The sequence below is a fragment of the Hevea brasiliensis genome, chromosome 10, assembly GCF_030052815.1.
Source record: "Hevea brasiliensis isolate MT/VB/25A 57/8 chromosome 10, ASM3005281v1, whole genome shotgun sequence".
NCBI lineage: Eukaryota > Viridiplantae > Streptophyta > Magnoliopsida > Malpighiales > Euphorbiaceae > Hevea > Hevea brasiliensis.
In genome coordinates this window covers 98,030,896-98,056,410 of record NC_079502.1, presented here as the reverse complement: position 1 = coordinate 98,056,410, position 25,515 = coordinate 98,030,896, and the positions used below count along the sequence as shown (strand labels likewise).

General features: G+C 33.5%; 2 protein-coding genes across 17 annotated transcripts; both read right to left on the bottom strand.

Moving 5' to 3' along the window:
• Positions 1-798: 798 nt before the first annotated feature.
• Positions 799-4,432, bottom strand: LOC110668191 (wax ester synthase/diacylglycerol acyltransferase 11). Its single transcript, XM_021829342.2, has 5 exons — positions 4,098-4,432; positions 2,857-3,429; positions 1,717-2,070; positions 1,237-1,374; positions 799-988 (listed from the first exon to the last, which is right to left on the bottom strand). The coding sequence occupies exons 1-5, from the start codon at positions 4,320-4,322 to the stop codon at positions 830-832; spliced, it is 1,449 nt and encodes a 482-aa protein (XP_021685034.2). The 5' UTR covers positions 4,323-4,432; the 3' UTR covers positions 799-829.
• Positions 4,433-7,210: 2,778 nt separating this feature from the next.
• Positions 7,211-16,602, bottom strand: LOC110668312 (probable bifunctional methylthioribulose-1-phosphate dehydratase/enolase-phosphatase E1 2). Of its 16 annotated transcripts, none has more exons than XM_058128395.1 (13): positions 16,157-16,598; positions 15,960-16,024; positions 15,644-15,814; positions 14,841-14,936; positions 13,956-14,075; positions 12,509-12,598; positions 11,534-11,716; positions 11,288-11,443; positions 9,252-9,371; positions 9,043-9,146; positions 8,112-8,204; positions 7,909-8,027; positions 7,211-7,400 (listed from the first exon to the last, which is right to left on the bottom strand). In XM_058128395.1, exons 1-13 carry the CDS (start codon positions 16,443-16,445, stop codon positions 7,309-7,311), a joined length of 1,698 nt encoding a protein of 565 aa, XP_057984378.1. In that variant the 5' UTR covers positions 16,446-16,598; the 3' UTR covers positions 7,211-7,308. The 16 variants fall into 16 exon arrangements, 12 of the variants coding, with proteins under 12 accessions (XP_057984378.1, XP_057984379.1, XP_057984377.1 ...); XM_058128396.1 differs by having other exon boundaries at positions 8,112-8,221; positions 9,043-9,144; positions 9,300-9,371; positions 16,157-16,597; XM_058128394.1 differs by having other exon boundaries at positions 8,112-8,221; positions 9,043-9,144; positions 9,222-9,371; positions 16,157-16,596.
• Between the last annotated feature and the right edge of the window lie 8,913 nt (positions 16,603-25,515).

Sequence of the window (25,515 nt, the reverse complement as noted above, 5' to 3'; positions counted from 1 at the left end):
ATATATATATATATAAAAGATTTTATTGTAGATCAATAAGCATGCTTAAAAAATTATCATGTAGTATTTTTTTTATTATTATAATTTTTAAATTTATCTATAAAAAATAAATTATTGTATTAAATATTAATTTTATTTAAATCTAAATATTTTTAATTTTCAACTACTATAATCTTATTTCAACTATTAAAATCTAAAATTATTTTTAGTATATTTTTTAAGAATTTTAAAATTTTCTTAAATTTACAACTCAAACATTATAAAATTATATTCATCATATTATATATTCCTAAAACTAATAATTTTTTATTAAATTTTTAATTATATTAAGAAAAGATGAATTACTTTTAAAAAATTATATATATGTATATATAAAATTACTAATGGAGTTAAATTTTCCTTGTATCAGAGGTCATTTTTTTCTTTTGCCTTGAGTCTCCCACACTTCAAGAATTGAACTCAAAATCTCCTTAAAAAAAATGGCAAATCCAGTTTCCAATACCACAAGAAATTAGCAACAGTGCAGAATTTTTGAAATAATTGCAATTCATGGCAAATCAAAGAATAGTAATTATAATGTATATGACTATAGAGTCATATATTAATTGTAATGCCTGGTGAATCTTCATGTGAAAAAACCTATTTCACCTTTTCTTTATATGAGCAAGACATAAAGAAACAACAGAAGATTTACAAAACACACCCACATATCATATTATCACACACACACACACAAACATATATATATATATATATATATATATATATATATATATATATATATATATATATATATATATATATATATATATTTGTGATCTCTCTTAAACTAATTTGCCCTTGAAAGTGCTTCACAAGAGGACTTGAATATCATCTCAAAGGCATTCTCTATGCATGATTTGAACTTCTGAGGATCTATGAAATCCTTTTCTGTTCCCACAGCAATTCTGAACTTTCCTGTGTAGCTCACCATGGTTATGGTAAGACTCTGCAACACAATCAAAAGAAAGTTAACCTATTTCTTTTGTATAAACATTATACTAGAAGTTTTCAATTTTTTTTTGAATTTTTAGGTAAGGACTTCAACTGTTATTTTTATCAATTGAATCCTTGAACTTTTTAAAATGCCTCAGATAAGTAATTTCTGGTAGTAATATTATAGTTACGAAAACTTAGAGGTCTTCCCATTTGTGTGTAAAAATTTGCAAAGGGAAGAAATAATTTATGTATAAATACCTGAGGTACACCAACTACCATAAAGTATAAACCTTTAACTGGATGATTAGCCAAAGCCATCCTCTCAACTGGGCCAATAACATTTGAGATTGTCATGCTTGAGTTCTTGAGTGTGCTATGGATGTATTTGGCTGTTGCCTGCCATTCCAACAACAATTTGTTCTCCAAATCAGTTTCTTGGTCAAGTCTTACTTCTAATTTATGAAAATAAGTTCATCACTTGGTAAAATTGCATTGGATGCATGCTAGTCTTTACATCACGAGTCTTTGAATGTAATGTTTTCTTTTTTACCTATTTGGCTTTGATTGAAATTCATACTCGAAAATTTACAATCAAGGAAATGACTCTAATACCACTAAACTAAATGAAGCTGTGTGCATCTTACACTCTCCAGAGCTCACGATATCATGTTTGAGTTCGAGTTAAAGTCCTTGTTTCCCTCCCCATCCTTTATAAAACCACAAACATAATGCACATACCTCAGGGCCTCTAAGTTTCCTTACAGCCTCCAGGAGCTTGCCAGTGAGGTTAACAGCAAGAGAGCCTCTTTTTCTCTTGATTATTTGCTGTGCTTTCTCAACAAACAGAAGTGGATTAGTTACTGCAGCCTTAGTTAATTCAGGCATTGAAACATGCAGGAATCCAAATTCGTTTCCCCATGGTGACTCTGCATTAGGCTTCACCATTTCCTTTACCGATTTGTAGCTACCAATGATCCTCGTATTGAGCAACACCAATGCTGTAGAATGTGCATTGGTTGAGTTATTGCTAACTGCTAGCATGTACAATCGAATCCCATAGAAGATTATCCCAGTAATCACATCATTTATCGTCTGCAAAGAGCAAAAATAAACAATGAAAATATTAGATTCCATGGATAATTATCATGTTCATTCAAAATTTGACTAATACAGTTGCTTTTTTACCCCAAGAACTCTTAATCTCCTGTGTTATAATTACCATGTTCATTCAAAAGGAAAAACTTAGCATGGACATCATCAACAATGCTGTAGAATGTGCATCGGTTGAGTTATTGCTAACTTAACCTGTGTGTTATAATGCAGTTAAACAGGCACTTGACCAATGGACTAATTAATAGCCCAATACCGGTAATGATAGTTGTGGCACTGGAGTTGTACCGTGAGATTTCAAGTATAAGCCAATTATTAAAAAAGAAAAAACTCGAATTGTATGTTTGGAATCTTCAGAAAATTAAGATTTATGGTTAATAGGAAAAGAAAAAAATTGATAGGGACTAGGGACCCACTTCATCAACAAAACCAACTACACAGCAATGATAAGTAGTAGTTCTATTTATTAAGGGAAAAGCTTTAATCTGATACACTGAAACCTCTAGTCAGAAGTACACAAGTGCTGATAAAGATGTTTGGCTCAAATTATCTCAAATGTATTATACTAATCAATCTTGTTTGATGTAGTTTTCACGTAATTAACTTAATTGAAAACCTTAAGCAATAAGATGCATGAATAGTTAAAATTTGAAGTTCTCAATTTCAAGAATGAAAATGTCTATGGATGTAATGATCCAGTCTAACATTAATTCAAAAGATGCAACCCAGTTCATATGTAAGTAAAAAGAAAAGGATTAATTAACTTACCACTCCAAGCCTGGTCTTGATTTGTTTGATTTGATCAAGAGAGAATGTCATTGTTGAAATGGTAATTGGCTTAAACTCAACCCCATCATCCCCAGATCTTACAGGGGACTGAACATCTTCAACCACACTGCTCTTAAGAAGGCTCCATCCGAAATCAGACATGGTATTAAAGATTGAGCTAAAAGTTTCAGACACCGTACTCTTCTTACTCTTGAATATTTCAGGTTTGGAGCGTAGTTGAAGAGGAGGAAATGTCAAGGGAAGAGAAGGGTTTTCTACCCTTTGGAGACAAGAAAGAAGAGCTCCCATAAGAGAAAATCCATCTCCAAGAGCATGGTGAAGCTTGAAAATGAGATTGCCAGCTGCATTGCTTGTAGGGTATTTTATGATATGCATTTCCCATAAGGGTTGAGTTTGAGGAAGAGGTTCCAAAGCTATTTTTGATAAATAGCCATTGAAGTAATTGTCATAAGACTTTGGTGATAATCCAGCAGGGAAAGTGGGGACATTTACATGGTTTTTTAGGTTAACATCAACTCTCTTCCATTGTTTTTCACCTCTTCTATCACTGATCTGTTTACATAATCCTCAATAGTTAGCAACATTAATGATTTATTGAGAAGGGTAATTAAAAACAACAATTTCCATAAGTACAAAATATAAATGTTGTTCATGTAGGGTGTCAACTAAAATGTCAGAGAATTGGATCAATAAAATTTTGAAGTGTTTATGAGCTTAAATTTTCAATGAAAGTGAAAGATTCCATCAGCTTCCGTTTAGAAATATTTGAAAGAATTTTGCATCTTGGTAGGTAAGGGCTTTGAATAAGCCTGAACTAATAAATGCGAGCTCTTATGGGTTTTAGTTAACTCTCAATCTTCGTGCAAGACTTACAAGTTGGTGTTTCGTTTATTGATTTTTCTAAGAGTGCATCATTTTACTCGATCAAGTTTATTTAATATACTTATTTGTTATTAATTTTGTATAGAAAATATAAAATTTTATATTTTTTTATGTGACATTATACTATTTCTGACGCAATATAGTAATTTTTAATATAAAATTATTAATAAATAAACATATTAATTTAATAAATATAATTTTGTATTCATTAGAAAAAATCGATTTCTTTATTAAGTTTTACATCTTTAAGAGATTTATTTTCCTTTACGATGAGGATACATATATAATATACAGAGATCTATAGAGAGAGAGAGAGAGAGAGGAAGGGGCATAGATACCATGATGGAGGAGAATCGAGGGCTGATAGGGAGGAAAACATCTTGAAGCAAAGACATGGTAGGCGAGTCATCAATCGGAACTTCTGATTCTAAAACACCAAGAACACAAATTGAAAGCACTGAGCTATTGAAGTATTGCCCTGTTGGACTCACAGGTTCTGCCATTCCTTCTTCTTCTTGCTTCGAGCGCTCCATCGATATGTTTTCTTGAGTTTCACTTCCCATAAACTTTGGCTTCAACTCTTGTAAACTTGAAAGCTATTATATATAGCTGGAGAAGAATGCTCATGCAAGTGACACAACAAATAAAGGTTACAAATGAGTTGGGTGCTAGAGAAATGCATGTGAATATTTATTTCTTTGTCGATTGTGAGCTTTGGTTTTGATGTTGGGTGGTTAGCCCGATTTATGGTTGGGGTCGGAATTCGGTGCAATATTGCAATCCAGACTCCACATGCAACTTGCCATATGCCGTTTCCTTTTGAATAAATTATACGTATTTCAATTTAAGATTATTTAGTAGAAGATAAAAGTTAGTTTCTATAGGTTAACACTCAACATTTATGAGAAGTTAAAAATTACAAGAATAATAACTATGCTTTGTTAATCTCGTCCCAAGCACTATGTAAGAGTAATGTGTATTTAATCTTTCAAAATTAACATTCAAAGTAATGTCTATTTAATCTTTAAAATTAACATTTAACCTCTCAAGAGGGTATGAATATAAATAAAGTGAAAAGTTAACTTAGTTTATTTAAATATTTAAACAATATTATTGAGAGATTAAAAATTATAAGATTAAAAATTACTTTTATTAATCCCGTATCAAACGCCTTATTAAAATTATATAACAATAAAGTACCTAAACTTTAATTTGTAAAATAAAATTTTAATTTATTTTAAATAAAATAAAATATCTGTGATTTTTAGTAACTGATTTATAAATTATTTATAATAATGTGATATTTATCCAATAAAAAAATTATATTTTTATGAATCGATAATTTTCAAAAAAATGTTTTAGATTACTGGAATATCGATTTGAGCAATTTAAATTGTTGGGGCTACGGGCAAAGAGGGGAGAAAAAAAATTAAAATTAAGGTAACTAAAAGTAGAGGAGAGCATATTTAGGTTTAAATTGAAAAACTGAATTGAACTGAGTCAATTTGGTTCAATCGGTTTGATTTTAAAATTTAATCGGTTTAGTTTGATTTATAATTTTTGATAATTTCCATTAATTGGTTCGGTTTAGTTATTTTCACAAAAAATTAAAAAAACGGAATCGAACCAAAATTATTAATATATATATATATCAAGAAAAATCAAAGAAAACTAAACTAAACCCTAAGATTTTTTTAGCTTTGATTTCTAATTTTTTTTTATTTTTATGTTTTTGTTATTTAAATTTAATGTTGAAAATATAAAATTTTATAAAATTAGGTTTGATTAGTTTAAAATTGAATCGAATCGATATTTATCAAATTGATTTGATTTAATTTTTTCACATTAATCAATTTAATTCGATTTTTAAAATTTTTAATTTTTAATTTTATCAATTCGATTCGATTCGAAATCGAACCAATCATTTATACACCCCTAACTAAAAGTAGGGAAAATATATTATCCTAGTTGTTGCCTTTTGGCTGTGAGGTCACGAGTTCTCAAACTTAAGATTTAATGCTAAAAGAAGTCTAAATTGTACAATGACAGCATATGCAAATGCTATGAATAGGGTTTGTCAGCCATTAAAAGTGAAACCAATTAAAATAGTTAGCAGATGCATTGACTTACTCAAAAACTTTTTCATTTAAAATACGTACGGCTTGGCTTGAGTTCATAACTATTACAGTTTTATCAATAAATTGTCGGCCACAGATTTATTGTCTTACTTCCCATTTTCTTGAGTAGAGTTGGAATACTAAAGCCAAATCAATACATACATTCCATTCTTGCTCATTTCTAATCTCTGTATGAATGATCTGTTTGCTACCCAATATTGATCGTGAGCCTTCCAACCTAATAAATATAATAATATTTATATGGTGTTGAAATCAATAAATCACTATAGTAATACCTAATATTCAAACATTATTCTTTTATATTATTATATAAATCAAATTAGAAAGATTATAGCTAATGATTCATTGATTTAGTATTTTTTGATACATAGATCAATGATTCATTTAACACGGTCTTTGTAATCTAATTTATATAATAATATAAAAAAGGTAATGCCTTGAGATTAAGTATTGCCATGGTTACTTATTGATTTAGGCGCCGCATCTCATATCGCTTGAATATTTAAAGTCTATTAGAGTTAAGATTTTGGATTTTTAACTCCTGAGTTAGCTTTTAAGTTGAACTCAAAGTCTCAATGTGGTGTTAGAGATGCAGGGAGGATGAAGAGTGTGTGGGATGAAATCTAAGTATACATTAATAAAATCAGAGAATACTTCACATGGGATACTCCTTGATTTAGTATGTCGCCATGGACGGAAAAAGATCAAAAAGTCCCTCTCAGACGGTTCTATTTATTAGGTTGAAAATATTTATAAAATAAAAACTGAACAAGTAATTTAAAAAAAAAATTAAACCAAAATAAAAAAAAAATTCAATTCAATTTTTTGTTAAATATATTTACTTTTTTTTTTTACTCATTTAGCTTCAAGACCTCACATGCCACAATTTTCAAGACAACTTTCATGTTTATTAATCTAAAGTTCATTGATTAAAACTATATTATTTTTATATAATATTTTATCATACATAATTTTGATCACCTCAATTAATTCATTTTTTATTATAAATTAATAAAATAAAATTCTAAAAATTAAATGAAAATGAAAATAATTAAATAAAAAAATAAATTTTATCGGTTCAATTTCAGCTCAAAACCAAATAATGGTCACCCTGCTTAGCATCTTAATGACACGCAATTATACTGCAACTTCATCATCTTCCAACTGCAGCTTCACCTAGATGGTAATAAATGGCAACATACCTTCTGATCTTTCACAGGAAACATAATAAGAATTGTCACCTATCACGTTTTGGACTTGACTAGAAGGGTTATATTTAAAACGGTACAGCCATTCCAATGTAATGAAGAAACTTTAATAAGCAAGAACTTTTCTATTAAAGACGAGAAAACCAGCAATAAATTTGCAAAATACATTTGGGTAGTAGACTACAAGATAACCATAATAATAACTAGATTTCCAACAAGGATTCAATAGTTCTAAATCCATGATTCTCAGGTAAAGGCCCATTTCCTGGCCGGAGTGAGAGTATGACTTCCAAACCTGAAACCATGTTTCAACAGAATCAACACTCTTACTATGTGATGGATGAATTTGGAAATTCGTTTATTTGTTTAGACATGATGCCATAAAATTGCAGGCGGAACGCCTGCCCTCATATCGACTTCTAAAAACTCCATGCTTGTGCTAGGTTTGGTAGGTCCAAGCCACTCCAGATAAAACCAAAACCACGAAGTTCATAACAACTCAGTTTCCCCATTTTAGTAGTTATACATGAAAACAAGTTAATTTCATCACACAGAAATTAACCAAACAGTGAAACAAGTTACAGTAGAAGATCAGGCACACTTTAGACTTAATCCAATGCAAGTGGATTTCTAGCAGCTATTGATCAGAATTTAGCATCAAAGAAACTATTGCAATAAAAAAATGAAACATTTTCTCATTTTTTTGCAACAAATTGAAGTTCAATCGCCATCCAAAATTAACTGCTAGTGCTAAGTAAAGATGGGTGAAAGTAAGCCTAAAAATGGGCATTTTGAACACAAACCTGCAGCCCTAGCTGCCAAAGCTTCTTGAAAGACGTCTGTCACAAATAAAATGTTTGATGGCTTATCAACTCCCACTGTTTTAAAAATTTCAGAATAACTTCGTGTTTCCTTCTTATCCCTGAACATCACAAGCAAAATAATTTTACTATATCATAAGCATAGCAAGTATAATATGATAGTAGGACTTGAGAACAGAACTTACCCCACTGTAGTATCAAAAAATCCACAGAAGTATTTTCTCAAGTCACCGTAGTTAGATTTGGCAAAAAGGAGTTGTTGTGATTCCCTGCTACCACTAGAATATACATACACCTTAAATCAGACAAGAAGCAATGACAGTTAGCCATGCAAATCGATTTTTTTTTTTTTTCACTCTATAAGAGATAAGATGCACTTCAAAATATTCAATAATAACTTCTGGCTCTTGAGGTAATTCATTATTTCTTTTTCCTCAACTACTTCATGAGAGTTGCTCAAAGGCTCTTAAAGGAACCAACCACTCCACAATCAGCCAATTGTAGCACATCCCATCAGCACCTGAATCTAGCACTTCAAATATAAAAGCAAATAGGTCACTGGTGCTCAAGCAATAACCAAGCGCTACATTGAGGCATACAAGATAAACCATCTTAGAAATAGAAATTAAAAATGTAAAGAATCTACAATATTTAACAGAGAGGAAGAAAACGAATAGAACCCAGCATCCATGCATACAATTAAAGGGAAGACAAGGCCTTGAGCTCGTGCAAGGAATGCTCCGATAAATAAATGTATTATTTGGCTCCATCCAGAAAGCAGCTATAATGACGTAATCCTATACCTACCAAGAGTACAAGTCTAGAATACAACATAATGAAAGAACACTATTATTTTGTTCCTTGCTTAAAGACCAAAGCAAGCATATATTATAGCTTTCCAAACTTACATTGCAGTTCCTATCAAAAACTACAACTTGAAGCAACTGGACCATATGCACATAAAAGCAGTCAATATTTTGTGACAATAAAGATGAAAATGAATAAGGAAAGGAAGAGAGGAAGAAAAATGAAAGAGATTTCAAGGATCATTTTCTTATGCTCCAAATGGCCAATGACCAGAAATCAAACATAGCATGAGACTGAGAGAGAAGGTACCTTGATGCCTGAAGCATGCCACTTTTGAAGAGCTTCTTGCACATCATCAAATACAACACCAACCAACTCATTGCTTTGAAATCCAGTTCTCCATATATGACCCTGCACATAGAAAATGTAGTGGAAACAAAATATAGTTTCAAATGAAACATACACAATTAAACATATAATTAACTCACTTGCAATTGTTTCAGTGCAATGACTTTCCTATCAGTTCTCATCATTGCTTCCACATTAGCAACCAAAGAAGCAATTACCAGCTCTTTCCCAACATAATCAGGTGGAATAGGCACAGCACCAACAACACCTTTCTCAAAATCATCTTGAATCTGGCACAGAAAGAAAAATTTACTAAACCCATGAAACATCTTTTATTTGGAAAGGCTTTCACATTTCATATGGAACATACTGTAACGCAAGTGAGTTGTGAGTTGTGTGGAGATAATAAAAAATTCCCACATTGGAATGATATGGGATAAGTGAAGGACACAGAAGTGTAAGGACCCATAGACCTATTGCCTTAAGGTTCTAGAATGAATGTGGTGTAAAGTCCGTAAGTGCAGTTCTTTCCCAAGCCCATTAAGAAGGATTCTCTCCAAGCATTTTGGACTCTCCAGATCGCAAAAGTGTTACCAAAGCTGAAGATTCACATGAACGAGTGTAGAGATAATGGTCAGTGATTCTTGTAGTCCTCCCACAAGTGGATAGAAGAGCAACAAAACTTCTAGTAGGCAAGTAGAATGGTGACTCCTAGTAAAGAAGCCAGCAAGGCACATGCTTCTGAAGAAGAGCACATTGGCGGAGTGGTGACTCCCAGCACATGTGCTGGCTCTATCATGGCCCTTAAAGGCACATGCTTCGAGTGAAAGTGAGCTTGATAGTAGGCTCATAATGGGCTTAGTGGAGTATTTAGACTCTTTATGACATTATAAATACTCAAGTTAAGAGAAAGGCTTCCATTCAGGGGAAGTAGGCCTTGTAAAGCCCAATGTAGAAGAGATACACACTTGAGAGGGAGATAGCTGGAAAAATACAAGTGTGAGTTGTGAATTGTGTGGAAATAAGATTTTCCATATTGAAATGAATGAGATGAGTGAAGAATAGATAAGTAGGAAGGACCTATAAATCCATTGTCATATGGTTTTGGATTTGATGAGGTGTCAAGCCCATGAATGTGGTTAAAGGGTTCATCATGAAATATTCTCTCCAAACTTTTTGGGTTCTATGGATCTCAACACGTACCAGAAAAACATTCACAAGCCATTATTTCAATGATATATTCACAAGCACTCAAAAAATGCAAATGAAGCACATGATATGTTCACAAGCACTTAAAAAATGCAAATGAACCACAAAGAAGTAGTATTACTTTGTTCTTCCTTGCAATTGTTTAAATCAATCTCTTCTTAAAGTAGGATGTATAATTAACTAGAATATGGGTACGTCTCTAGCTGTAGTATGGTAACGGGGCACGCTATTTAATATAGGTTACTGAGGGGTAGTTTAATTGGTACGCCAATTCAGTTTGCTATACATTCACTGGGCTTTTTCTATTATTATTTTTATTTGTTAAAATAGTATATTAGTATTTTTATTATTATTATTCATAAATTATTAAAATCATATAATTTTTAGACATTTTAGAATATATAATTACTGCACCTTTATCAAATACTAGAGTGATTGTATTTTCTAAGGATTTAAAAACAGCTGAACCTTTCCACTTCCCATGATAGATATTAAATAATCATTTAAATCTCTTGCCTAACCCCACCTAAACATATAGACTTACAGGAAGTTATACTCCTCTTTTTCTAGTTCTCTAATTTGACTCCTCTTCTTCTTCTTCTTCTTGTTCTTCTTTTTCTTCTTCACGGCTTCCCTTCCCTCTCCTCCTCCCTGAATTTTTTCTGCAATAATTATTGAGCTATTTTGACCACCCATTTTAGCGATCCAGATCGTGACCCCTAGCAAATTGGGACAGACAAACCAGATCTCTGAGCCTGGGGGGTCAAGTGGATCTGGTAACTATGATTCAGAAAACAAATCAATGTTGATGTAATGCCCAAGGTCATGTCTTGCCCATAGTGAATCCTATCATTCATCCATACTAGTGTAAGAAGGAACCCATAAAGCAAAATAAGCAACATGATGCCAGTAAAAACATAAGCCCCATAACAATATATTTCAAGGCCACCATAAATTTAACCATTTAATATTTCTTTAGGAAAAAAAATTATCTTACTTGAGAACGCAGCAAATTGATATCTTCTTGAGTTTCTTCACTGTCATATGTTGCAGCCAAATGTTTTCCTAAGTTATCAAGTGCATAGGGGACAAGAACATTGGTAATAAATGTTATAGGAGTAGCTGTCCCTTCATTGTCGAGCAGAATGCAATGCTGTCACAATTAAAACATAAAAATTAAAAAACAAGCTCCAATCAAGTTCTGAATCCATTCTACTTTGGAGGGAGATACACTGCAACTTACTTGGGAAGGCTCAATCATGTAATCTAAACCAAAAGCCCCTGTTCTGAAACTCCTGCTGAGATTTCCACCAGATCCCCAAACTCCATTAAAATTGTGAATGGGTCCATGACACGGTGTAGACCAGTCCAACCCCAATTGGTGGAGCTTGATAGCAGCATCAAAGAGATAATGATAACATTCAGCCTGGTATAACATCATATATTAGAAGAAACTTACCAGGCAAAAATAACAAGTGAACTGTGTTGTACTGACAGTAGCAAATAATAAGAAGACAAATCTGTTATAGCTCCTTCAAATTTAATGAACATGAGGTTGCTATCAAACCTGCATGTTTATAGAATATATCATGGACCTGATGACAGGAATCAAAACTCTATATTCTGAAGAAGCCTAATGATTGAAATGGTGGAATGGAACTATCGTTAGCTGGAGAACAAGGAAAGGCCAAATAGTATAAAGAAACTGACTAAAGGAAATCTTTCTGAGGTAAGAAAGAAGATCCCCTACTCAAGGGTTGTTTGTTCTGTATGGTGTAATCTTTCATATGTTCCATCAATTGTGGTTTACTTCCGCAAGAGGCTGTCACCTAATTTATTATCTAATGTATGTATATTGGACTGTAATTTCAGTCTCCAGTCATCCTGCACTATGCTTCAAATTTTGGTGACAATACATTCACTTAATTAGCATAAAGACAACAGAAGAGAACAAATTTCTTAATGCAATAATATTAATGCATGAAACAACATCTGAATATATTAACAATTTAACATCAAGTATTACTTCAACATGATAGAGACAATATTTAATTTTGTTCGCTGCTCAACTTCATTATTACTTTATTGGAAGCATAAAGCATCAATGCATCATTATTGGAACTGGCATGCAGAATCTGACCCCCTTACCAGTAAAGAAGCTTGCCCACCTTCAACAAAATTTATATAGGTAAAAGGGTTTTGGTTGGCAAAAACTGACCTGAGTCTTGGCACTGATCCATGAATCTCCCCATATATACACCCCATGGTTGCGAACAAGCACAGCTGTTGTCTTTGAGTAAGCTCTTATCTGTAGAATATAAAGGTTAAATTAATATCTGGAAAAAATGTAGCAGGAAATTAATTAGAGGATTTAATGTCAGAAAGAAATTTCAAAAAATCATTTCAGCACCTCCATGGGGGGAAACTACAGATATTGAACATGACATTTAGACACTAGTACATCTTAATAATCAACATGGAATAGATAGAGCATTTTCCTTCCATGAAACTGTTTATCATTGTATTATGCCAAAAGAACCATTCTTTGGCTTCTCCTCATACCTCATAGAATGGCATTTGTTCATAATTAAGTCATCACACTCCAAATTTCTTCAACCAAATAAAATTTTGGTCTGTAAAAATCCATACACACACACACACACACACACACACACATCCTTTTACAAAGTAAATGACAAGACCTGAACGAATGAGGCCAAAAGTTAATCAAACAAACAGACCTAATATCACATTAGAAACCTAACAAACCAACCTTCTATTTAGGATCTTAACATCAATGAATTGCACATTACGTACTCCTTAACCAATAAAGAACCCAGATGACTAAAAACATTGGTAGATTGACTACTGCATAATTGCCCAAACAGAAAGTAAAACAACCAAACAGTAGAAAGTTAAAGAAGATGGCGATATCTGAGTTGCAACATCCACATGCTGTGCTTATGTTGAAGCACGAAAAGGTTGTGCCCATATTTATGAATATAATCCAGATATATCCTCAGGCACTAACATACCCAATTTGGTCAAAAGATTTTCCAGGAGCATGGCATAATCCAATTCATTTCAACAATTTAACATCGTTAATTTCCCATTTTGACTCGAAAGTTATTGTTAGAACATGAATATGGGCTACTGTAGGACCATAAGAAATGCAATCCATTAGATATTTGGATTATCCTAAAAGATTGATGATTAGCATATTGACACTGTTGAATTGAACTCCAAGTTTCATTGAACTAGCATGTGAATCTATAACAACCTGTTTTTGTCAAGTAGTTCAATTTCTTTTCTTGTAAAGGATTCAATTAGTAAGTAGATTAAGATCAAACAGTATAACAAATATTCTGAAACTAAATACATCAAACCACCATTTGCAAAATTTTTTGAAAAAAAAAAAACACATAATCACAGAGTAAAGTCCAGCAATGCATCAAGAGTTTTGTGATGTAACCAAGCACAAGAATGCCACGGAGTAATTCAAAAGAACATTTAATTTCTTGAAAGCCTATGTGATGGGAAGCTTACTTATCAGAAATATACATACATCTATTCATATACACAGAGCATCAACAGCTAGAGATTGATATTCAAAAGGCTAAGGAGAACCTTAATACATTATGCAATTAAGGAAGAAGAAAGATTACCGCCTCAGTAATTGGCTCAGTCAGTTCTCCTTCAAGGGAAGTATTTTCAATTATTGGGACCACAAGCTCATCAGAATAACTGTGCCCTTGAATTCCTTTTATCATCTCCATATGAGTAATCTGTTAATTAGAGAAAGCTTGCATAAGATAACCAACTAAAAACAGCATTAATTTGTGCACATGTCCATCAGTGTGTAATCAACTGCAGTATGCACAGCAGAAAATACAATGAAAAACTTCAACTGTTAGAGGAGCATATGATGCATTAAAATTTCATTGTTGGCAAAAATATTTTCAGATTAGCAGGTCAAGAAAAAAATCTCATTCCCAGATTAAGTGTAGCATGGTGAATGCCAGAACAGCAACACAAACAAAAATTCATACCAAGTAACGTGTGTGTGTGTGTGTGTGTGTGTGTGTGGGGAAAATCTTATGGGCTCAGCACATAGTTTGATTTGATCATCTCACAACAGAAAAGCAAGATTTTAATAGACTGCTAACGTAAACCAAAGGATTAAATATAATATGAAGCAATAACTTTGCATCATTTGAAATAATAACCATGCACTAATGAAGATGCTAAAAAATCATTAATATTCTTCACCAATTATACAAATCACCATTTTCCTCCACACGAGAGGTTTTATAATTGACAATAACTGCAAAAATTGGACAACATTGTTCTCAGAAGGAGGGTAAATCATATAATGTATGCAGCCAAATGTGATATACTATATGCTATAGCACTGTAAAAACAAATATTTATCACATAAGAAAGATAAGAAAAAGCAAGAGTTAAATCTTCAATTTTAATAAGAAAAGGAATTTTCTAGAGAAAAAAAAATGAAGGAGAGAAATTTCACTTCTCAAGATCCAATATATTACTTGAAACTCCTTCAAGAAAGGATTGATCATAGTTACAAGACATGACTCCATTCCATGACTGTGAATAACAGCCCCAGCATTACACATCTCATAAACCTGAACAAAAAAACAAGATAAGAATTACTGTTGTAAGAAACAAGTATTGAGGAAAAATAACTAAAAACAACTATCATCGTGTTGTTCAAATTCAATGACTCCTAGCTTCGAAAAAATTATCTTTCTGGAAAAGAACTAGTCTTTAATTAATGCCCAACATATAAATATAATGTGAACAAAAAAGAAACTGAAAGAACCAGATTTAGGAATATATAAATAGGATAAAACCAATAAAAAATATATAGAAAATGAAAATTTAGGATTGAAGCATGTGCTAACCACCTTTTTACTGAATCATAGGAAAAACAAGGGCAAAAATTTTTAAGCAAAAAAAAAACAGCAATTTTGATTTTCCATAATGCTCTCATAATTTCAGTTTCTGGAAAAGAAATTTCACTTTTCATTTCTTAAACATGTTGTCTCCAAAAAAAAAAAAAACTTTTTAATTTTAACCAGCAAAAACATTTAAATGAATAACTTTCTGTTTTTGAAAAATAATGTAGGTGGCAAACATGATCACTTTCAATATCAAAATGTGCACATGGCTCCCATGGCTAGCATAAAAAAGGAGAGATTTTCTATTTTATACACTACAAATCCCCACTTACTGCAAAAGTAATAAAAAAAAATTCTTGTGACATGAAAATCTTTACCAGCTCACAAGCACTAAAAACCAAAAATCACCTATTGAACAAGAACCTTCTGACCTTCATGAAGAGAAGAGCACAATCAGTACATTTGGGAGGCTTATAAGGATATGGCTTAGGGGTAGGAGTTGATAATATAAACCCATCAGATGATAGCACGTACATATCCTCTGGTACCATTCTTTCCTTCTGAACACCTACACAAATTTCACAAAATGCAAACAGAAAAATCTGTAAAAGGAAAAAAAATGTTACATAATTTATATATGTATCATACATAAGCACATATTCATCTTTCTTTGAATTCAGATTACATTGACACCTAGACCAAAACTAGCTCTTTCATCACATTCACATAGGAACTTGAAGGACTTACATTACATAAGTGCATTATTAGATTGATGCTCCCCAAAGCCATCAAAAAACACCAAGTATAAAAACCTGATCAATGCGATGATCAAATAACAACACCCATTGAAGGGAGTAACAATCGATTGGTTAACTCCACAATTTAAAACAACGCTAGCAGGCAGCTATACACACACACTTAATGTGGGGGGAGAGAGAGAGTACCAGAAGGGGACATGACAATAAGCTGGTGGGGCCGAGGAACAGAGTCATCGTGGACTTTGACGGTGACGCTTCCACCAGTACCCGAAACCCACCCCATCGTATAGAATTGGCGGCACAGCTCTGCCACTAAGCTCTTGGCATCACTCACTGCTTTGGTTTCCAAATACGCCTGAGACCTTGCCGTGGTTGCCATGTCGTTTCGGATCATAATTTGCTGCGAAAGCGATTCTGTCATCCTCATTATACTACACCCATTCACTGCTCCCGATGATGAAGATGAAGGCTCCATTTTGTTGCCTTCTTGTTGGAGAGAAAAGGAGAGAGGAAACGTTAAATTTTGGAGTTTGAGCCATTAGAGATAGTGTTCATTGAAACAAAGAACAGAAAGGACGTTCAATCATTCATAGCTCCGTTCCCTCGCAATTAATCATCGAAGTCATACGATTTCCGTGTACCTCAATTGAGGGTTGACACGTGTACGTGTAGTTAAAAGCTTGGCATCTGAAGATGAGATTTGAACTTTCTCCATAAATTCGGCTATTAATTATAAAAGCCCAACAAAATTGGGCCAATTTTGGCCCATCTTGAAGAAAAATGGTCCACGGAAGAGTCCACGAACGAGCATGATTGAACAGAAATAGAATGTCAAGGCTTGTTGACTAGGATTTATTTTATTTTATTTTAATTAAAAAAAAAAGCCGTTTAATCCAATCTATAATGTCTCGAGTTTGATTGCAGTTGAAGTCAAATTAAAAAAAATACAAAAGCAGTTTAAAACTAATCAAATATACAAACATATAACTGGCAGCAATTCTGCAAAGCCCAGCTAGAAGTAAAAATTGGGTATAGTTTTAGCCAACAAAAGTGACCATAGGCATACCTAAAATATGGTATTAACAATGATATGGCAAATGTGCTTACACTAGTATTTACAACGATCTCCTTTTCTGTAAAAGAACTAAGAAATTTTGAAATAAAAATTCTGATATTTATTACCTCAGAAATCAAAGATATATATAAAAAATTAGAGCTAACAAATATGTTCCTAATCAAGCTAAACTACCAAAATTATATCAGAATCATACAATAAAAGGTAAAAACATATATGTACACAAAAATTTCCAAACAAATGCCCTAAATAAATGCAAAATAAGTGGCAACTAACAGCTCCCTTTCCAATACCCCCCTCAAGTTGGAGCATGGAGATCTCGAATGCACAATTTGCGAAAAAGAAAGTCAAACTTATCTTTTCCCAACGCCTTTATGAAGATATCCACAGGTTGCATTGAACTACGTACATAATCTGTTTGAATGTTACCATTCAATATCTTATCACGGATAAAATGACAGTCCACTTCAATATGCTTAGTACGTTCATGATAGACAGGATTAGCAGCTATATGTAGAGCTGCCTGACTATCACAATACAAATTCATAGGTTCAGTATGCACCACACCAAGAGAATTCAATAATCCTTTCAACCATTTAAGTTCACAAGTTATAGTACTCATAGACCGATATTCAGCTTCAGCGGATGAGCGAGATACTGTCTGTTGCTTTTTAGTCTTCCACGAGATAAGGGATTCACCCAAAAGAATAAAATAACCGGTCAAAGACCGTCTCGTCAAAGGACAGCTAGCCCAATTAAAATCTCAGTAAGCAGACAATTTGATATCACAATTGGCATGCAGTAGTATACCCTGACCTGGATTTCCTTTCAAATAATGCACAACTCTAACAGCTGCCTCCCAATGAGCTTTCTTCGATTGTTGCATGAACTGAGCAAGAATATGCACACAATAAGACAACTCGGGCCGAGTTATTGTTAGATAAATAAGCCATCCCACCAGACGCTTATACTGAGCAAGGTCATCCACATCATCATTCTCGGTAAGGGCCAGCTTATGATTTCATTCAAGAGGAGTTTTAGCTGGCTTGCAACCCAGTAATCCAACTTCTGAAATTACATCTAACGCATACTTACATTGACACAAGAAAATACCATTCGAGTTTCTGGCTACTTCAATCCCTAAGAAAAATTTCAGCTTCCCCAAGTCTTTCATATGAAAGCAACGACTCAAATAGTTCTTGAATTTTTATACAGCGGAAACATCATTGCTGGAGATAATAAGGTCATCCACATAAATAAGCACATTCAATTGAACAGTCCCAGCTCGAAAAGTGAACAAAGAGTAATCTGAATATGATTGCTGAAATCCATAAGCTTTCAGAGATGCAGTCAATTTCACAAACCAACATCTAGGTGCTTGCCGCAAACCGTATAGAGATTTCCGGAGTTTACAAACCTTCCCTGGTGATTGAGAAGCAAATCCAGGTGGCATCTTCATGTAAACCTCTTCCTCCAAATCACCGTGTACGAAACCATTTTAGACATCCATCTAATGGAGTTCCCAATTCTTTACAGCCGCAACGGTAAGAAAGGTGCGCACAGTAACCATTTTTGCTGTAGGAGCAAAAGTCTCCTGATAATCTATGCCTTCAACTTGATTATTTCCCAATATCACTAACCACGCCTTGTATCATTCAACACTTCCATCAAAATTGTCTTTAATTTTGTATACCCACTTGCTTTTTATTGCTTTCTTTCCAAATGACAGATTTTCAACTGTCCATGTACCATTATCCTCCAAAGCCTGTATTTCTTTTCTCATAGCCGCTCTCCACCGTTCATCCTTAACTGCTTCTGCATAAGAGCTTGGTTCATGTCCTGTAGTAATGGCTGCCAAAAAACATCGGTGTTGTGCAGAGAATTTATCATAACCCACATAATGTGCTATAGAGTAAGGCGTACCTGAGGAATTAGATTGGGAAGGTGAGCATATCGAGGGGCTTGTTTTGATGGCGTTTGTCACATAATCCTTCAAACGAACACTAGGTTGCTTGGCCCTTTGTCCCCTACCTAGTTGCTCTTCAACAACTTCACCTCTATCCACTCCCTCACTGTTTTCATGGATCAATTCTTCCGTTTCAGGATTCACCTCACTTTCTCTACCCACACTTTCATCGTGCTCCTTTCCCAAGTTGTTCTCTAAACCATCAACTTCATCACCCAACTCCTCAACTCCATTTTTAATGAGTTCATCACCCATTGTTTTCTCATTTGCATATGGAAATTCTGTTTCAGTGAATACCACGTCTCTTGATACAAAGTATTCTTTAGTTTCCAAATCATACAATCTCCATCCCTTCTTTTCAAATGGATACCCAACAAAAACACACCTACGACTTCTACTACCAAATTTATCTTTATCCCGATTCAGATTATGCGCATAGCACAAACAACCAAAAACCCGAACGTGTTTGTAAGAAGGTACTTTCCCAAAGAGCATCTCATATGGGGTTTTACCATTTAATAACATAGATGGAGTCCTATTAATCAAATACCCGGCTGCAAGTACACATTCTCCCCAAAATTCTATGAGTAAATTTGCTTGGAAAAGCAAGGCTCTTGCCACATTAAGAATATAGCGATGTTTTCTTTCCACTCGGCCATTTTGTTGAGGTGTTCCTACACAGGAAGTCTGATGCAACATCCCTTGTTCATCAAAATATTCTTTCAAGTACATAAATTCACTTCCGTTATCACTTCTGATAATTTTCACATTTTTTTCAAATTGGCGTTTAACCATCACAACAAATTTCTTAAGAACACAAGCTACTTCTTGTTTTCCATTCAGCAAAAATATTCAAATAGCACGAGAGTAATCATCAACAATTGTTAAGAAGTAAATTGCTCCACAAGAAATTGGGACTCTATAAGGTCTCCACAAATCACAATGTATCAATTCAAAACAACCATCAGCTTTATTGTCACTAGAAAAAAAAATCTCTCTTGTTTGCTTTGCTCTAAAACAAACTTCATGAGTTTTATTAGTTTTCCTAACTATGCTACCAGCTTCTGGAATTAACTCTACCACCTTATAAGAAGGATGACCCATTCTCTTATGCCAAAGCTCAAAAGGCCCCACATCAGTTACCTTGCAAGCATGTACCAATGTCACCCCCTTGAGAAAGTACAGCCCCTCGATTTGCTCACCCGCTCCAATAAGGTTCCTCGAATTTAGGTCATGTATAGCACAAATTTTGTTAGTGAGTTGAATAACTAAATTTGAATCATTAAGTAGTTGTGATACAGAGATCAGATTGTAATTCAAATTTGGCACATAAAGGACTCGTTGCAATTTCAAGTCTCCTCCAAGCAACACAGTTCCTTCTTTCACCGCCAAGGTCTTTTATCCATTAGGAAACCCGACTGAGCATGGCACAATGTTACGCAATTCACTAAAAAATGCCAACGTTCCTATCATATGATGGGAAGCTCCTGTGTCAATAATCCAAGGAAATATCTTCTGCGTACCTGTCAGCCTCTCATTGCCACCATTCTGATAAGAATTCAACATGCCCAGCAAAGCAGCCCACTGTTCTTCATTTAATCCACTAAGACCCTTTCGATCTGAATCTGTCACAATTCCACGCCCACCATCAACTCCAGTTGCTTGTGTGGCGTTGGCACGAGCAACTCCTCCCTTGCTACGTCCTGCTCCATTGCCATGCTTTTGACCACCTCCTTATCCAGTAGAAGTTCCACGTGGTCTATTACCCCACTATTCTGGATAACCTATCAGCTAGAAACAACTTTCAGCATCATGTCCCTCTTGGTTGCAATTAGAACAAATTGAGGATTTGTCTTTATCCCCCCCTGAATTTCGACTTCCTGCTCAAATTGCAAAACTCATAGGATTGCCTCTTTCTTCCTTGGTTCGTGTCAAAGTTCGTACCCGCTCTTGCTGAACAACCATAGCATAGGCATGATTCAAAGTGGGTGTAACGATAGATTTCATTGTATTCAATTAAGGGATTAGAACCATACTTAAGACAATAAACACAAATAATTAGTAATGTCCAATTAGTTAAGTATAAACAAGAAAAATAGAATATAAGAAGTTAAAACTCAAATCCTCATCCCTCTCCCTTTTCTTACTAAATCCTCCATGGCTACTTAATTTCAAGCTTTTAAAGCTTGAATCAACCCAATAAATCCCATAATTTTCCTAAATAAAACTTGTTCTTAGATCTTGGCAAGCCTATTGAGAAGGAAATTTGAAGGAAAATAAAAGGGAAATTGAAGCTTGGGGAAACTTCACAAGAGGTTAGTGACAAATTCTTCAAATTGTCTATTGAATTTTTGTTTAAGTAATTGATATAAGTTAGAAATTAACTTTAAATAGAAAGAAAACAATTATTGAGGGACTATATATGAGTTCAACCAGCTAGGGTTTATGTTTGAAATGGGTGATTTGATGCAAATTAGAAAGTAGTTAAGTGAGAATAAGTGAATGAGAACTAAATATGCATTTATAATTCAATAAATGAACTAAACATGGAAGTTAGGGTTTTGCACTTAGGGTTTATGAACAAAAAATATAAGAAATGAGTAAATGGTATCTTGGACCTATTGTGAAGTGAAAAATGGTCATTTGTGACCAAATGAGTTGTGTTGGAATGGTTGGAGTGAAAGCTAAATGAAGGACCAAAACTGAAATTTTATAAGTTCAATTGGTATGGGACCAATTGGGGATGAAAATAAACATAAAATGACACAATTTTCATTCAGGAAGCCTGCCCAAAAAGTGACTAAAACCTAGTGAACAAAGTGGACCAAATGAATAGTATTGGTTCATTTGGTTATAACTCGAGCTAAGCAGGTCAAAATGACCTGAAATTTTACCAGGGGTTATATGAGATATAGATCTAAACTTTCATGAAGAACACCAACCCAAATTATGCCATTAACCCAATCAAATTACTGAGTAAAGTTGATTGCCATATGAACAGTAAATTTTCAATGGCTATTACTCTCTCTAGAAAACTCCGATTTAGGCGATTCTTGAACCGATGGAAACATAAGACATAGTAGAACATTTCATGTGAAGAAAATTAGACCAAATTATGGACGATCAAATTAATTTGGAATCAATAATAAACATTATTTGCTTATCACTTGAGCTACAAAACTCCAAATGGGGTGATTCAAAAAGGAGAATAAACTTAAGACACTAAGGAACATTTTCTATGAAGAAAGTTTTGTCAAATTCAAAATTAAGGACACAAAATTGGCAATTTTGCCTAAAAGACCTAAGTTTTGAGAGAATGACCAAAACCAACAAGTTTAGTGACCAAAATGTGGTATGTGGGTGAAGGTGGAATTCCCATACCTATTAAGCCTTAGAAAGTCAATAATTTGACTTGAATAGTGAATAGTAACAAATACAAAATTTCATAAAAGTGAAGGTAAATTTATTATTGGATTTATGCTAAGTTATGGTAAACATTGTGAAATTGTGTGTTTCAGGAAAAGAATGTTTGAGTTTTGTGCACAATGTGTACTTTTTATAAATTTTTTGCTGGATATTGTTTTGAATGATTTGAAAAAGTGAATTGAGACATTATTTATGATGCTTTAATCGAAATTGTTGAAAGTTATTGTGTATATTTGAAATGACAATATTTAGCAAATTGTTAGATAAGTTTTGAAACCACAGTGTCATGACCATATATTTGAACACCTCACTAGCACGACTAGTGGAGGTAATTAGTTTCGAATTTTGATTCCTTCTGGAGAAGTGTTGAGGTGTAGAAGAGGATGTGAATAGATATCCATATATTTGAGCTAGCTAGCCTTGTAATGTGATTTCTCTTTAGCCTGAGATTCTATTTGTTTCAATGGCATGATCTAGGGTTTTATGAAATGTGTTTTGATACTTCGAAATGAACTTGGTTTGCATTAAAACCTCATAATTCATGTTTTGTGTTTAATGTTCATGTTTAGTCAAATTTTTGAATAAATGTGATTTATATTTTGCATAAAGATTATTTTAGTATGTTCACACCGAGTCCTAGTTACCTAGTATAGCTTTTATTTTTCATGATTATTTAGAGAGAAGGAGGAGCAAAGAGATCGCTCTTTCAAGATTGAGGATCATATAATTTATACAAATATTTCTTTTGATGTATATATATGGCACATAAATGTATGGACATGTAAAAATGGGTCTTGAGTAGTTTGTATAAAATTTGTATAAAGTTGTAATATATATTGTAGTTTAAAACTCTCTTAATGTAAATTTTGTAAGAATGTATATAAATTATTTTGTCTCTAATGAAATATGAGTACAACTATTTTATTTAATTTAAATGAAATGTGTTGCTAGTATGCTGAGGATTATTGAATTTTGAACTTGAGAAATTTATTAAAATGATTGTGAAATTGATTGAGTTTGATTGTGAAATTGAAGTAGTAGTTGAAAAAATTTTTTAGAAGTGCTTTTTACAGGTATTTGAAGATCAAAATATCAAAATTTTTATAAAATTTGCGGAAAAATAAAATGGGCCAAAATTTCCAACTAGCATTCCACTTAATTACATGTTTTAAATACTTATTAGAAATGCTCACCACTTATCAAAAATAAGAAAATTATTTTAAAATTCCTTGTAGGGTACTTAATGAGTTATAATTCATTAGATATTCTGGGCAAGGGTTTAGTGCTCAAAATATTAGAGCGCACTGTTTCGTATCCTTCTTCATCCAAGCCCATCAAAAACTGATGAAGTCTCTCTTCTTCACGCTTTCTTTCCAATTCAATGGAAAGATTGCATGCGACTGCGCATGCATACACACTGGTATCTGATCATAGTTGTTTATTTCATCCCATAACGTTTTGAGTCTTCCGAAATAGGACACGATCGGTTGACCTTCCTACCTACAATTCGCCAGATCCGATTTCAGTTGCTACATTCGTGGACCATTCCCAATCGAGAACATCTGTTTAATATCCTCTCACAGATCCTTTACGTTCTCCATGTGAGAGATGGTCGAGCGAAGCGTCGATTCAATGGTGTTAAACACTCAAGAAACCAGCATAGAGTTAAATGTCCACTAATCTTCGAGTTTCAGTGAGCCATCTGCTGGTTGCTTAACAGATCCATCAATAAAAACATATTTCTTTTTGGCCCGCAATGTAGTTCGCATAGCTCGCGCCCATTCTTCGTAATTCTCGCCCTTCAACTGAACTTGGGTATATTTTAATTTATAAAGAAGAGAAAAACGAACCGAATAGTGATTTATATAGTAATCGATTTTTGAATTAATTTATTTTTATGGAAAATTTATGAATTATATTTAATTTTATATATATTAATTATTTAATCTCATTGATTAATGGTTATTAGGTTCAAACCAAAGTTAAAATTAGACCAAATAACTTGAAAATCAAGTCTAAATTAAAAAATCAATCAAAAATCAATTTGATTCGATTTTTCACTAATTTTTTGATAATTTAATTTACTTGGGTAATCAAGTTACTGGGGTTGTCATTTGAATTCAGTGTGTAAGAACTATAAGTTTTCTTCCCTGATTCAGAACTCTCATTTTTCTTTTCATCAGCCATGGCTCTGATACCATTAAAAGAATTAAGAAATTTTAGAATAAAAATTTTGATATTTATTGTCCTAGAAATCAAAGATATATATAAAAAATTACAGCTAACAAATAGATTCCTAATCAAGTTAAACTAACAAAATTGTATTAAAATCATACAATAAAAATAAGAATAAATATATAAACAAAAATTCTTAAATAAATGCCTTAAATAAATACAAAATATGTAAAAACTAACGACCGACTTTCCAGTATTTTCTTCAGCCAGAGAGAAGCAGATGGAGAGAAATTTCTCTCTTTTCGTAGTCTTTTTAGGGTCCTTTACCCTTGCCTTTGGCCGTCACTTGCAGCCGTCCACTATCCCTTCCAGGCAAGGGATGGCTCCTCGCTGACTTAGATATGGGTTTCGCCCTCCTCACCTTCGGGTTGAGCTGTACATACTCTTTTAATTGTATTGGTTTGAGTTGCAAGTCCAGTGTTACTTTGAGAGAGCTTCATCTTTAATTGGGCTATGGAGGATTTTTTTAGCTTATTCCTGTGCCTGGCATCTCTGGGGCCACTACGTTAATCGACCGCTGTTTGTCCGATGGCCGACCCTTCAGGCGTGTGCAACGCCGTGAGCTCTAATATGTACCAAAAATTGCCAGGTTTTCTATCCCTCATCAGCTGGGAAGGTCGAGAAATGGGCGAGTAGAATGTCTAGCTGTGGGTTTCTCTATTTTCCTGGACCACGACTTGACTCTTTGGCATGATGCCATTTTCATACTTCAGTTTGTGGTCCTGCTTGTTTTGTTGTTGAAGATGCATGGTGGCGGCGTTCGTAGTTGGTCTTCTTAATTTTCTTAGTCTTAGCTCCAGGGTTTTCTAATTTGTGGGCCAATGGGCTTTTGTATGAGCTTTA